Source organism: Mesoplodon bidens (assembly GCF_964165515.1).
Source record: "Mesoplodon bidens genome assembly, chromosome: 1".
NCBI lineage: Eukaryota > Metazoa > Chordata > Mammalia > Artiodactyla > Ziphiidae > Mesoplodon > Mesoplodon bidens.
In genome coordinates, this window is record NC_138176.1 from 200,249,510 (window position 1) to 200,262,890 (window position 13,381).

Consider the following 13,381-nt stretch of genomic DNA (forward strand, 5'->3'; position numbering starts at 1 on the left):
TATATATTTGCATATTTTAAAAGCTGCTACCTGAGTGTCTAGTATTCAATTAGCCTAAAACTAGCAGCTGACAAAGATCCCTGCATGTGAAACACTGACAAGGCTTGGCATCACCTCAACAACTGAACCTATCAAGAATAAATTGGGCTGATAAGACAGCCACAAAGGTTCTAGAGACAACCTAAAGAAACAAGAAAAATCTGAAATAAACAGTCCATTCTTAAAAGTTAAAGAACTGGAAAAAAAGGACAAACAAACTCCAAAGTTATTAGAAGGAAGGAAACAGTAAAGATAAGAGCAGAAATAAACAATGTAGATACTAAAAATAAAAAAATAGAAAAGATCAATGAAACTAAGGGTTGTTTTTTGGAAAAGATAAATGAAATCAACAAACCTTTAGCTAGACTCACTTAGGGAAAAAAAGAGAAAGAGTTCAAATGAATAAAAGTATAAATGAAAGGGGAGTTGTTACAACTGATACCAGAGATATACAAAGGATCATAAAATACTACTATAAATAATGATACAACTAACAAATTGGACAATGTAGAAGACATGGATAAATTCCTAGAGACATACAAGATGAAAACAAACATAAAATCTCTCAACGGAGTGAGAATAGAGCAAATATATCTCAACACAATAAAGGCCATATGTGACCTACAGCTAACATCATACTCAACAGTGAAATGCTGAAATCTTTTCCTCTAAAGTCAGAAATAAGACAAGCATGCCCACTCTAGCCTCCTTTTTCTCAACAAACTATTGGAAATACCAGCCACAGCAACTAGGTAAGAAAAAGAAACAAAAGGAATCCAAATTGGAAAGGAAGAAGTAAAATTGCCACTATTTGTAGATCATCTGATACTATATATAGAAAACCCTATAGACTCCACTGAAAACCTGTTAGAACTAATAAATGAATGTTCTATGGCACAATGTTCTTGATATCTTGGAGAATTAAACATTATTCTCCGTATACTCTGAGGAAATTTCCCAGATGTAAGCAAATTTAGAAAAATTTTAATAGAAGTAAAAAAATCTAAAATGGAGAAGTTTTCTTTTTGGAAGCATTCAAGGACATTAAACAAGAATATTAGTAAAATGTAACAAATAAGAGTGACTCTCTTGGGCTTGTGTTTTAGGGGTTCTTTATGAAGCAGCAAAGAATTAGTGGATAGGTGATGGCTTTCTTGAGTGACAGTAAAGAATATCTAAAATCTATATGCAAAGACATTGTAGAACCCAAGATCACTAAGGTAAAGGATTCTCCCACCTCATTTCCACAGACAACCCATAACATATGATATTTACTTCTTTTCATTATCTAAGATGATGTTCACTTCTTCATGCTCATTTTCAACAGAAAGCATGGAAGGAAGAAATTAATTCCCTGGAGTTTGTTCAGCCTTTGTTTCACCTGTTGGGCTGTACACTCTTTGAGTTTAGATTCTGATTCTCTAGGAATAAACCTGAGTGATGAACATGTCCTTTCATTCCAGAAAAATAAATCATTTATTTGTTTTGTTAAGATTCATTATTTGTAATACATTATGAAGTATTTGAAGCAAAAACTTCCTTTACCCACTTTAACACTTCATAAGCTATAGGCTGTTGCTCAACTATAATAGCAAATATGTAGAGATTCATTGTTGGTAATTATAGAAATTCTTAGAGCCAGACCTTTATGGTTTAAGTTTCTGTGATCTCACCAACACAATGGTATATAACCTGCTTACCACGCTTAAACAAGTGATTTGGATAATTTCAAATGATCTATAAGTGCCTCCCAGACAGGAGAATGGATATGAAAATGTTCCAATACTTCTCTTCAATTCTACATCTTATTTCATTAAGCTCCTCAGACTTCACAAAGTCTAGAGTATATCATGTGAAATACACAAATCATACACAGTCTCTATTTATGTACTCACATTGATGTCTTCCAAATCTAAGTTGTTTAGAATAATATTGTTGCGTTTCCAGATGATCGGAGGTCTGAGTTCTCCCTGAATGGCACAGCTCAGAACTGTACTCTGTCCCACAGTTGCTGCTGTGATGCTTAGTTTCTGATCTTCAGGCAAACTCAGCTGGATAACCTCTGTAAAGACAGTATCAGGAGTGTGGATGAGCATGTAGTTTTGTAAAGTTAATTAGTATAAAGTTTCTGAATACAAGTAATTAAGACTTTTAATTTGTATAAGATGGAAAAAGCTTGTGATGAAATGAAAAAAGGATAAATTGTTTCCAATTAAAGGTCAGAATGACATTTCAATTTAATTGATTGACAGGCATCCTCATGAGGCAAAACACTATTAAACAGGAAATGAATATCAGAAGTAGAGTTATAATAAGCCTGGCAGATTGCACCCAGAAGAGAGAGAAATTATTTAACTGCCAAATCAACATGTAGTGTGTCATTGGCATTGAAATAAAAATGATGCTGTTTATTCACGGATAGATTTATATTGTGGGTGAGGTGAGATCATTGCTGGCTGGCTTCAGAGAACACTAGCATAGCTGAATGGGTAAAATGCATCACTGTGCTGGGGAACATAAACTGACTCTAAAGGAATGAGATTTATTTGAGAAGTTGAGGGAGGAAAAACTGAAGTTCACCAACCAAACAGCAAATTCCTGAAATTCTGTCAGTTGCCTTTATCAGACAGTGTGGGTCCAGTACAGTCCTTTCCTTATTCTTAAATTTTAAAGTTAAATATATTTTAAAATAACCATTAAACACATTTCTCCTAGTAGTGATGCCACAGCAGGAAATATACTTTGTACTCTGGATCCTCTTTCCTGTTTCCAGACAGTCCTCACAAATCTTGGGAATGAACCATGACATTTACATGATTGTCCATGGTCACCAGAGATACCTGGGATAATCCCACCAGTCTTTACCCGTGTGACAACTGCCCTTTAGTTTTCAACTGACACTCACTGACACACTATTGTTTCTATATTATGCTGGAGTCTTGCATTGTGACTTTGCTCAGTCTCAGCCAGGTGAGAAATACCAAAATCACTATTCTCACTGAAATTTCCATATGGGCGGGGAGACCATAATTGTCCCTTGTTCCTTTGTTGTGGTTGATGATATTTTTCATGATGGAGGGGTTGACTGTCCAAAGTGGTGGCTTTTAATTTGCAATAAATATGATCAGATACAATCAGAGCTGTATCCTCCACAAAACCCTCTTCTTCCCTTTCATCATTTGACCTTCTTTTTCTCTCTTTCTGAATCCTATCTTCCTCTTAAGGAGGAAGAGAAATGCTAATCAAATGATTTTTATAGACTATAACTGTTCAACAAAAAGTTCTTTGAATTTTTGGTACCACCACAAACTGTAATGTCAAAAATGTCACAATTTTTTGTCTCAGAAGGCCGGCATTGAACATAGAATCCCTACATGCACTTGGTAAGTGTTGATGCTCCTCACCATTATCTGATAAAAATAAGCAGAAGGAGATTGACCCTTATATTCTGTTATACAGGATGTTGTCTTTAAAAGCCAAGTTATTTAAGTCATCATTGGTTTGCGTTGTCAAAGGGTGGGGTAGGCAATCTTTTGAAATTTCAAAATCCTATGAGAGAGACTCAGTTCAATGTATTCTTTTGATTTTACATCACTAACAGAAATAATAGAAATGGGGAACAAAAATCTTGGTCAGTCTCTTGTACTGACAATTTAATTTTTCCTAAGGACATTTCCATATTCACATTGTATTTCAATGCTTCCTGAGTAATAAGACCACAAGGAATGTGTTCAGTCTTCTTTTCTTTAATACCCATTCTGTTATATATATTTATATAAAATTACTAAAAAAACATACTTGACCAATTAGGCATAGGAAATTTTTGAAATTTGCAGGCACAGTGTTTTTTATGTCTTTTTCTTTAATATTACAAACTTACGGGAAGAGAGAAAACTATAAAAGTAATAACATCATGTAGGGTACCAAATAAGAATTATTAATAATTTCCATTAACATTCCTGAATTTCAGCTTCTGTTTCCTCATAAAATCACGTACAAGATAATAAGGCATCTATTTTAAAAAAACGGCATGTTAGCATTGGCTATTCTGACATTTAGAAATACAATTGGTACTAAGTCACCTTGGAATGTTTTCACTAACCTTCTGCATCTGGTATTAGGTCCCAGGCCTTTTAGAGTAGTTGTGCTTTTGGTAGTTGTACATTACAATGCTAATTAGATAATATGAACATCTTAGAATAAATGCTGAGATTTGGCATAACATTATGTGGGACATCCTTGTAAAATGGACATCCTTTGAGAGGATGCTTAATTAGAAATAAGAATTACTATTCACCTGGGAAATATTAACATGCACAGTAAAAACTTATATGTTAGTTTGGAGGTTACATTTTTAAATGATTTTTTAAAAATTATCTCAGTAATACATGCTATTAAATAATATGTATTTCAAAAAGTCTATAGAATTTTTTTCCTGCATGCTTCACCTTTTCTTTAATGTATTATATTGAGCTACATCTACAAAACCAATTACATTTACCTGTTATTCTTCAAAATCAAGTGGTCCTTTTCTCAGATAAATTTAGCTGTAAGATTTCTTTTACTTACAGAATTGTCATGCTCATCTTGACTAGTCTTTCTTATAGTTATTACCAGACTAAGATTTAGTTTCACAAAATCACAAATGTTAAACATTTTTATTCCTATATTCTAATGTCATTCAATATGCTTTAATGGATTAAATGATTATAAAACATGTCACATTTATAAATTTCAGAGAAAAATGGTGATTATTTCTAGAGATACATTAACAACCTGGAACAATAGCTATGAATTAATCTGTAAACTAATTTAAAACTGAATTTAAGAGGTAAGATCAGTTGAATCTGAGCATTTGTGTATATTTGAGTGATCATAATTGTTAGTTTAGAAATAAGAGTTTCAAAGAAAAGTATTGAAATTTAATTCATTGTCAATTATCATTAATACACAATTTTGTAGATATACATTAAAGGTAACATATTTTATTCTATAGCACTCTTTCACAAACATCGTATGCTAGTTATGAACAGACAAATAACAGTTATGTGCAGCAAATAACAGCTATCATTTTAGTACTCTATCTTTTTAGCTCCAATGATATTGTACATTTGAAGGTCTAAGTAAAAACATGTATCATATGACATCAAGAGTCATCTAATGTCCTGACCAAACGTAAAAGCATATAGGTTAGATACAACAGATACTGTTGAGTTTTTTGAAACACGTCAGTACTTCTTTTGACCTATAAATTATTCCTCTTATTGGAGGCCCTCTCAAGTATTCTAGGGAAGAAATCAGAGCTCTAGTTGTGGTGCTTCCTTTGATCTGGTATTATGAAGACTATTAATGCCATTTCCAGAGCAGCCTCTTTTGTTTGCTCACCTGGGAAAGCTAAGAGGCAAATAAAATTTTTTCTTTCTGTGGATCCCTTTTTGCACTTTCTCACCTTCACAACTTGGCTTAGAGGAATATAAAGAGTTTGTTTTCAAAGAAATGAAAAATTGTATTCTCCTCTAGCAGAATCTGAAGTTGGAGAGACAAGTGTAGTTGAATAAAATTTCAGACACTGCACATCAGTATTTATGAAGCATTTATTCCAATAGTGACTAAGTGGTGGAAATAGCAATAAAAAGTTTGGTAAAAATAGTATGTAAATTTAAAATAGAACAGAAAGGGAATAAAATATTTTGAATATTTGTGAAACTCCAGTTTATAAAAGAAGATGATTTCAGTAAATTTGTTTGAAAATCAGTTCTGTAAAATCATAAGAAGAAAATAATGTATCATAAACAGAATTCTGTTCTTCTAGATGCCTACATCTTTTCAAGTTCCAAAGTACATACTTATGTTGAATATTTTATTTAATTTATTTAAATACTAGTCTCATAATCATGTTGATCTGATCATGCTTATAATTTCTGTTTTAGGAATGATACCTAGAAGAAATTTTATCAGTGATATTTTCAAATAACGTGTATGTTCCCTGCTCTACTCCACTAAAATGAATTACTAATTAAAAGCAGATAATAATTAAAATAAAAAGAAATACATCACAATAAAAGACACTTAGGAATGCTAGAAGGAATAAATTAATTATTCTCATAATAAGAAAATCACAATTACTTAATGACAAGCTCTTTAACTGGGAAATTATGATGGTGTCTTCTGTCAAGAAATAGGTGATATCCAAATAAATGTTACATCTGAACTAAGTTAGACACACCACTATATATACTAACTTATTATGATAAAACGTCTAGAGTTTTTTATGCTAATTGCTTATCTGTAAACTTTTATATGCTTATATCATAATATGTATTATAAAAATAAAACAAAATAAATTAAAAAGAGATTTAGAAACTTCTTCAATAACAATGCAGTAGATAATTTGGACTAACTCTGCCACTGAAGGAATAAAACAACAGCAAATGATAAATAACCCTGGATTAAATACACATAATATATTTTAAAAGAATAAATGAAAGAGATAGTCTTTCTCATTCTTATCTATGAAAGAGACAAGAAGACAGTAAGGAATTTCCTAGCCTATGTCCTGAAAAGAATTGTAACTTAGAAAGATGGGATTGCATCTGGAGTCACATTGCTTTGGGAATTTTTCCACCTTAAGAAAATGATTGATCAGCCTAAATGCCCTATATGGCTTCTTATTCTTAGAGACATGGGATAGATGGGATAGGTACAGTACTAGACCACCTCCCTCTCTGTGTAGGACTTTAAAGAACCTCACTCTGCAATTGAATGTGTGGACTGCAGGCTATTTTTGTCTGGGTGTCTCATAAAACATAAGTTCTTCCTCTCTATAATAAGATAACGTCATCCTAGTTCATCTAATTATTGTTATAAAAATTTTTAAATAAAATATCCAGTACACAATGAAGGATAATATAGAAAACAAAGAGAGACAACAGCATTAAGAGAATGAGGAGAAATAACATACAACCATAACAAAGTCACCAGGATTGTAAAATTTAGGTTTATGAAAATAAAATCAGCTTAGAAATTCTAAAAAAGAACTTAAATATATAATCTATGAATATTATAAGCTTATGAAAGAGTTATATAAGTAGAAAATATGATAACTGAAATTAAGATTAAATTGATGTCATTAAGAACAGATTAGACACAGTACAAAAGAGAATTAGTAAACTGAAAGAGAGATTAAAATAAATATTATGGAATAAAAAGTAGAAGAATAAAGATTTAAAAATGCAGTTGAAGCTAACAAAAATAGGTTTATGTGAAACCCAGAAGAAGGAAACAAAGAAAATTGGGCAGAGGCCATATTTGAAGAAATAGTAGTTAAGAATTTTCCGTTAATGTTGAAAGAGACCAATCTATAAGTTTAAGATTATTAAATGTCAAGTAAAGAAAATGAAAAGCTAGAATAACCCACATCTAGACACTTAGTAGTGAAATTGAAGAAAATCAAAGACACAGCAATCTTAAAATTATGTAAATGAAAAAATACAGCTTGCATTTGCAGTAAGGAGAGTTAAGCAACTGATATAATGAGCAAAAATAGGAAGAAAAAGCTACTGGGATTATATTTTATGTGATGAAACAAAGTAAAGTCAATCAGAATTTTATACATATACATAAATATTAAAATAAGTATATTTTCAAAAATCAGTAAGAAAATTCATCTCTAGTAACTCATCTTAAGATAAATTCTGAAGGATGTTCTTCAGGCAAAAGGAAAATGATCTCAGATGGAAGCTTAAAGATGCAAAAAGGAAAGGAGAGAAAAAGATGTGTTTAAATATGTGTTAAACTTTAACATTAAACATTGTTACTTCAAGAATGCTTGATAATATATGATATGTACAATTATAAACATTTATAATAATAATAAATATATTTATAATAATATATAATGGAGATATAATATCTTCATAATCTTATGGTAGAGAAATATTCTTAAACAAGGCACAGAAAACTCACCATTACAGAAACGATTTATAAGTTTTACTACATTATAATTTAGAGTATCTCTTCCTCAAAAGATACTATTAAGAGATAAAAGATGCAAGCCACTGGGCAGGAAAAGATACTTGCCATCTACAAAGCTATCAAAGATCTTATACATAGAATTAATAAAGATCTCCTAAAAGTAGATAAGAAAAAGACAGTTCCAAAGTACTACCAACAGGAAACTCAAACAAATGCTCCATGAATGAGTAAAACCATGTGACTAAGAAAAATCTAGAAAAGTGCTCAACTATATGTATAATCAGGAAGATGCAAATTTAAGCCAAACCTTTCAGATTGGTATGAATCACTAGGTCTAGTGTCAAGAAGAATATGAAGCAACATGAATTCTTATATGCCTTGAACAAGAGTGTAATTTCACATATAAACTTTCTGTATTGGTAAATGAAGCCTCAACTAGAGAAAATTGCCCTGTCAGCTCCTGTTTCCAAGGACCCAGTTAGCCATATGCCTTGTAGAAGCCTAGATTATGGCACAGAGATGGCAGAGTATTCAGGTGTTATAAAGACAAAGCAGAGGTAGTGATGCATACATTTTCAAGATAGCTTTAATATACTGGACAAAGGAAAAAAGAAGAGAAGTCTAAATGTGGAAAGACAAATCTGATAAGGAATAGGAAAAAGGAATCTCAAGTTTATCCTGAAGAAAATAAGCCACTAGTGAAGAAATTCTGAGAATTCAAGTGAGAATGGAATGATTTTTGTCACAAGTTTTGAAAGAAAGAAGGACTTATAATCACAAGCATAAATAAAAATATTTAGTAATTAAAACAAAAAGGTCATTTCTTCCTATGTCATTGGTGGGATTTAAAAGTTATGGGAAGGAAACTCACAATTACAGAAAGCATGTGAGTCCTCATTTGTCAGTCCGAATAAAGCAATCAGCTAATCAATACACATTTCCTGTATGCTAACAGTGTGCTCAGTGGCCTGTTAAAAAGCTATTACAGATATGAGGAAAAAATGTTAACCTGTGTTATCTCTGGGAAACCCCTGGATGATTATGCAGGAGAAGTGAATCAGACGATGCATTATTTGCTCTGTCTTTAATAAACTGAAAAAATTTCACCATTTTTTAATATTACAGCCAGGCAGACAGAGCTAAATAAATGAACTATTCATTCCACACAGTGAAAGAGAATTTGAGCATTTCCCACTGAAAAAGACTTTAGCATTGTTTGTCTAATTAAAACAATCCAGGTAAGAAAGACTGCTATTAGTCATAATGCACTGCTATTACTGATAAAACTGAAACTGGGATCCAGAGCATTTGCCTTCACTACGAAGTTTTACAGAGTTAGAGCCTCTCTGAGATGTTACAGCAAATGGATGTGAAGGATGGGGCACTGAAGGTTAGCTGTTCATTTTGGCAGCTCTTCACAGCATCTGAAGACTGGGTCTCAGCTATGGAAATCCAGAAACAAATTTAAACAATTCATCCAGAATTAATTAGACCATTGGGGATTGACTGAGCTAATCAAAACCACAGGATACTTTTGTTTATCCTGGAATACCAATTTATTCATTTACAAATGGGAAAGCCTCAGGTTTAGTAAGTAGTGTCAGCTGAGAGCCTGGGAATATCCCTTGTAATGCACAGGTCAAAAAGCTTCTCAAGACTGATGAATAGAAAATTACAAAAAAGCGAGTTGGCTATTCCTTATGCAGTCAAGCTCTAATCAGCTAATGAATTTCCCTTTTCAACTCTAAAGGCATTTCTGTGTAGAGAGCCTTTCTTTTTTTTGTCACTTTCAAGTTTATTCACAAATTCTTAGTTCTTGGTCTCCTTTTCATGTTTTTTTTCACACCACACATATCATCATATGTTTGCAAGTAGACCATTAACTCAGGTAGGCTGTAAAAGAGTTAAGCTATTAGAGCATTCTTCAGATAAGAAAATGTTCCCATAGCTGTGGGCTTGGCAAACTACATCCATGAACCAAATCTGGCCCACCACCTGTTTTTATAAATAAAGTTGTATTAGAACTCAGCCATATCCATTCATTACTACTGTCTGTGCTATTGTCTATGGCTGATTTCTGCTATATAGGAAGAGTTAAGCAGTTGCTATAGAAAATTTATGGTGTGCAAAGTCTAAAATATTTCTGCTGGCACTTCATAGAAAGTCGCCTACTCAGTTGAAACACTACTTTGATGGTTTTACTTTCATTCAACATGGTTTACTTATTTAAATGTGATCTATTGGATTCTGCTCATTCTCTAGGTCAGAACAGTAGTGAGAACTAAAATATTGCCTTCCATATCAGTAAACAAAGGATGTTGCAGCCATGAAACCATTACATGAGGGCTGCCCGGAAGGTGCACCCTGAGGAAACTCAGGATGAGAAAGCACAGGATACTGGCCCCAGAGAGCTGAGGTGCACATCAAAGGAATGATTTCAGTGAGCCCGGACTCTTGCATCTCCCCATACAGAGAAAAGTGCTAAATTCCTTAACTCAAGATGTCTGGTTTTCTTTAATTAATAGTCATCTTCTGATGTTCTGTCTACCTGGTCTTTGTTGTAAAAACTCCTGTATATCCTGGCTCTTCCCTGACCTCTTCCAAGCAGTTCTCTCAGAGCTATCTCAGAGGCTGTCTCCTGGGCTTGAAGTCTCAAGAATGTCCGCCGAATAAAACATAACTCTCAAATTTTATGTTGTGCATTTTTTTTTCAGTCGACGCTAAGCATAAAATAATTACACAGAGAATACGTGAAAAATGTGCCCATTTACAATGGGTGAGTTTGTAAAGTACCAATGTATTTTTTTATCTTTGAATCCTCTGTAAAAAACAGAAGGATGAGTTTCTATTATAACTCCAATAGTTGATCCTTTAGAGTCCAATGCAAAATGCAAATGTGAGTTAAATTTTTCTTGTCCAAATGCAATTTCTTAGTCCCTGATGATGGCGTCCTACTGGTCCCCAAGTTTATAACTTCCCTAAATTTATCATGTAAAACAGTGACCATTTCTCCCCTCTTCTTCCAATCGAAATACTAACTCCCAGGGCACATTCTCAGCCAGAAGGAAAGCTATCTGATTTTCCCATGTAAGTCATTCACAGTACTAGTCCATGAACAAACTTGATTGCCAAGACAGTATTTACATTTTAATAAGGAATATTTTAATACAAATGTATTTTAACCAAAAAGATGCTTAGCAGAAATGCTTTTGAGATGAAAATCTTCCCAGGAACACTTGTCAACACTGTTACCACTTTCTTTCTAAGAAATCAGAGGGACCTAGATCTGACCAGGACTGCCTTCCCGTTTTTCTCCGTTTGACTAACCTTTAGACAAAACCTGTCTGGATTATAAACCAATGACTTCGTTTTCTTAAGAAAGTTGTAGTGTATATTCTTTCCCTGCCCCTTTGAGATGTAAGTCTTCTCTCAGCTTGCCGCTGGTTTTATAATCCAGGAATGTCTTTCTCTAGGACCTAGGAGCTTTCCCTTTGAAATGTAACCATCAGGGAAGATGGTACCCCAATTTCAGTCTCTGTGAGGATGTAGGAGTTTAAATGCAATAAGTGCCAATTAGCAGACAGACTTGTCCAAATCCCATTGACCAACTTCATCTCCCTCCCCGCCATTGCCCTTCACTACTTTTCCAAATCAATATTGAGAAAGAAAAACGGAGCTGGAGGAATCAGGCTCCCTGACTTCAGACTATGCCACAAATTTACAGTAATCAAGACAACATGGTACTGGCACAAAAACAGAAATATAGGTAAATGGAACAGGATACAAAACCCAGAGTTAAACCCATGCACATATGGTCACCTTATTTTTGATAAAGGAGGCAAGAATATACAATGGAGAAAAGACAGTCTCTTCAATGCGTGGTACTTGGAAAACTGGACAGCTACATGTAAAAGAATGAAATTAGAACACTCCCTAACACCATACACAAAAATAAACTCAAAATGGATTAAAGACCTAAATGTAAGGCCAGACACTCTAAAACTCTTAGAGGAAAACATAGGCAGAACACTCTATGACATAAATCACAGCAAGATTCTTTTTGAACCACCTCCTAGAGAAATGGAAATAAAAACAAACATAAACAAATGGGACCTAATGAAACTTAAATGCTTTTGCACAGCAAAGGAAAACATAAACAAAATGAAAAGACAACCCTCGGAATGGAAGAAAATATTTGCAAAAGAAGCAACTGACAGAGGCTTAATCTCCAAAATATACAAGCATATTATGCACCTCAATATAAAAACAACAACAACAACAACCGAATCCAAAAATGGGCAGAAGATCTAAATAGACATTTCTCCAAAGAAGATATACGGATTGCCCACAAACACATGAAAGAATGCTCAACATCACTAATCATTAGAGAAATGCAAATCAAAACTACAACAAGGTATCACCTCACACTAGTCAGAATGGCCATCTTCAAAAAATCTACAAACAATAAATGCTGGAGAGGGTGTGGAGAAAAGGGAACCCTCTAGCTCTGTTGGTGGGAATGTAAATTGATATAGCCCCTATCGGGAACAGTATGGAGGTTCCTTTAAAAACAAAAAAATATAACTACCATACAACACAGTAATACCACTATTGGACATATACCCTGAGAAAACCATAATTCAAAAAGAGTCATGTACCAAAATGTGCATTGCAGCACTATTCACAATAGCCAGGACACGGAAGCAACCTAAGTGTCCATTGACAGATGAATGGATAAAGAAGATTTGGCACATATATTCAATGGAATATTACTCAGCCATAAAGAGAAACGAAATTGAGTTATTTGTAGTGAGGTGGATGGACCTAGAGTCTGTCATACAGAGTGATGTAAGTCAGAAAAAAAAAAAAAAACCAAATACCTTATGGTAACACATATATATAGAATTAAAAAAAAAATGATTCTGAAGACCCTCAGGGCAGGACAGGAATAAAGACAGAGAATGGATTTGAAGATACAGGGAATGGGATGGGTAATACGGGCCAAATTGAGAGAGTGGCATTGGCATATGTACACTACCAAATGTAAAATAGCTATTGGGAAGCAGCCGCATAGCACAGGGATATCAGCTTGGTACTTTGTGTCCAGCTAGAGGGGTGGGATAGGGAGAGTGGGAGGGAGACACAAGAGGGCAGAGATATGGGAATGTATGTATACATATAGCTGACCCACTTTGTTATACAGCAGAAGCTAACACACCATTGTAAAGCAATTATCTTCCAATAAAGATGTTAAAAAAAATTAGGCAACATGCAAGGACAGATAGATAATGTAAGTAAAGGGGTGGATACTCCAAAAGAATAATAATAATAATAATAATAATAAAAGATAGTGAATCAGTTACTCATA

General features: G+C 33.6%; 1 protein-coding gene across 3 annotated transcripts in view; it reads right to left on the minus strand.

Annotated features, from left to right (window-relative positions):
• FSTL5 (follistatin like 5) overlaps positions 1–13,381 on the minus strand; it is a gene marked incomplete at both ends in the record, with an annotated part of 533,648 nt that overhangs the window by 202,151 nt on the left and 318,116 nt on the right. For all 3 annotated transcript variants that reach the window (XM_081250998.1, XM_081250997.1, XM_081250996.1), the window contains one exon: positions 1,935–2,101. In XM_081250998.1, coding sequence (XP_081107124.1) covers positions 1,935–2,101 — 167 coding nt within the window. The remainder of the gene's footprint in view (positions 1–1,934; positions 2,102–13,381) is intronic.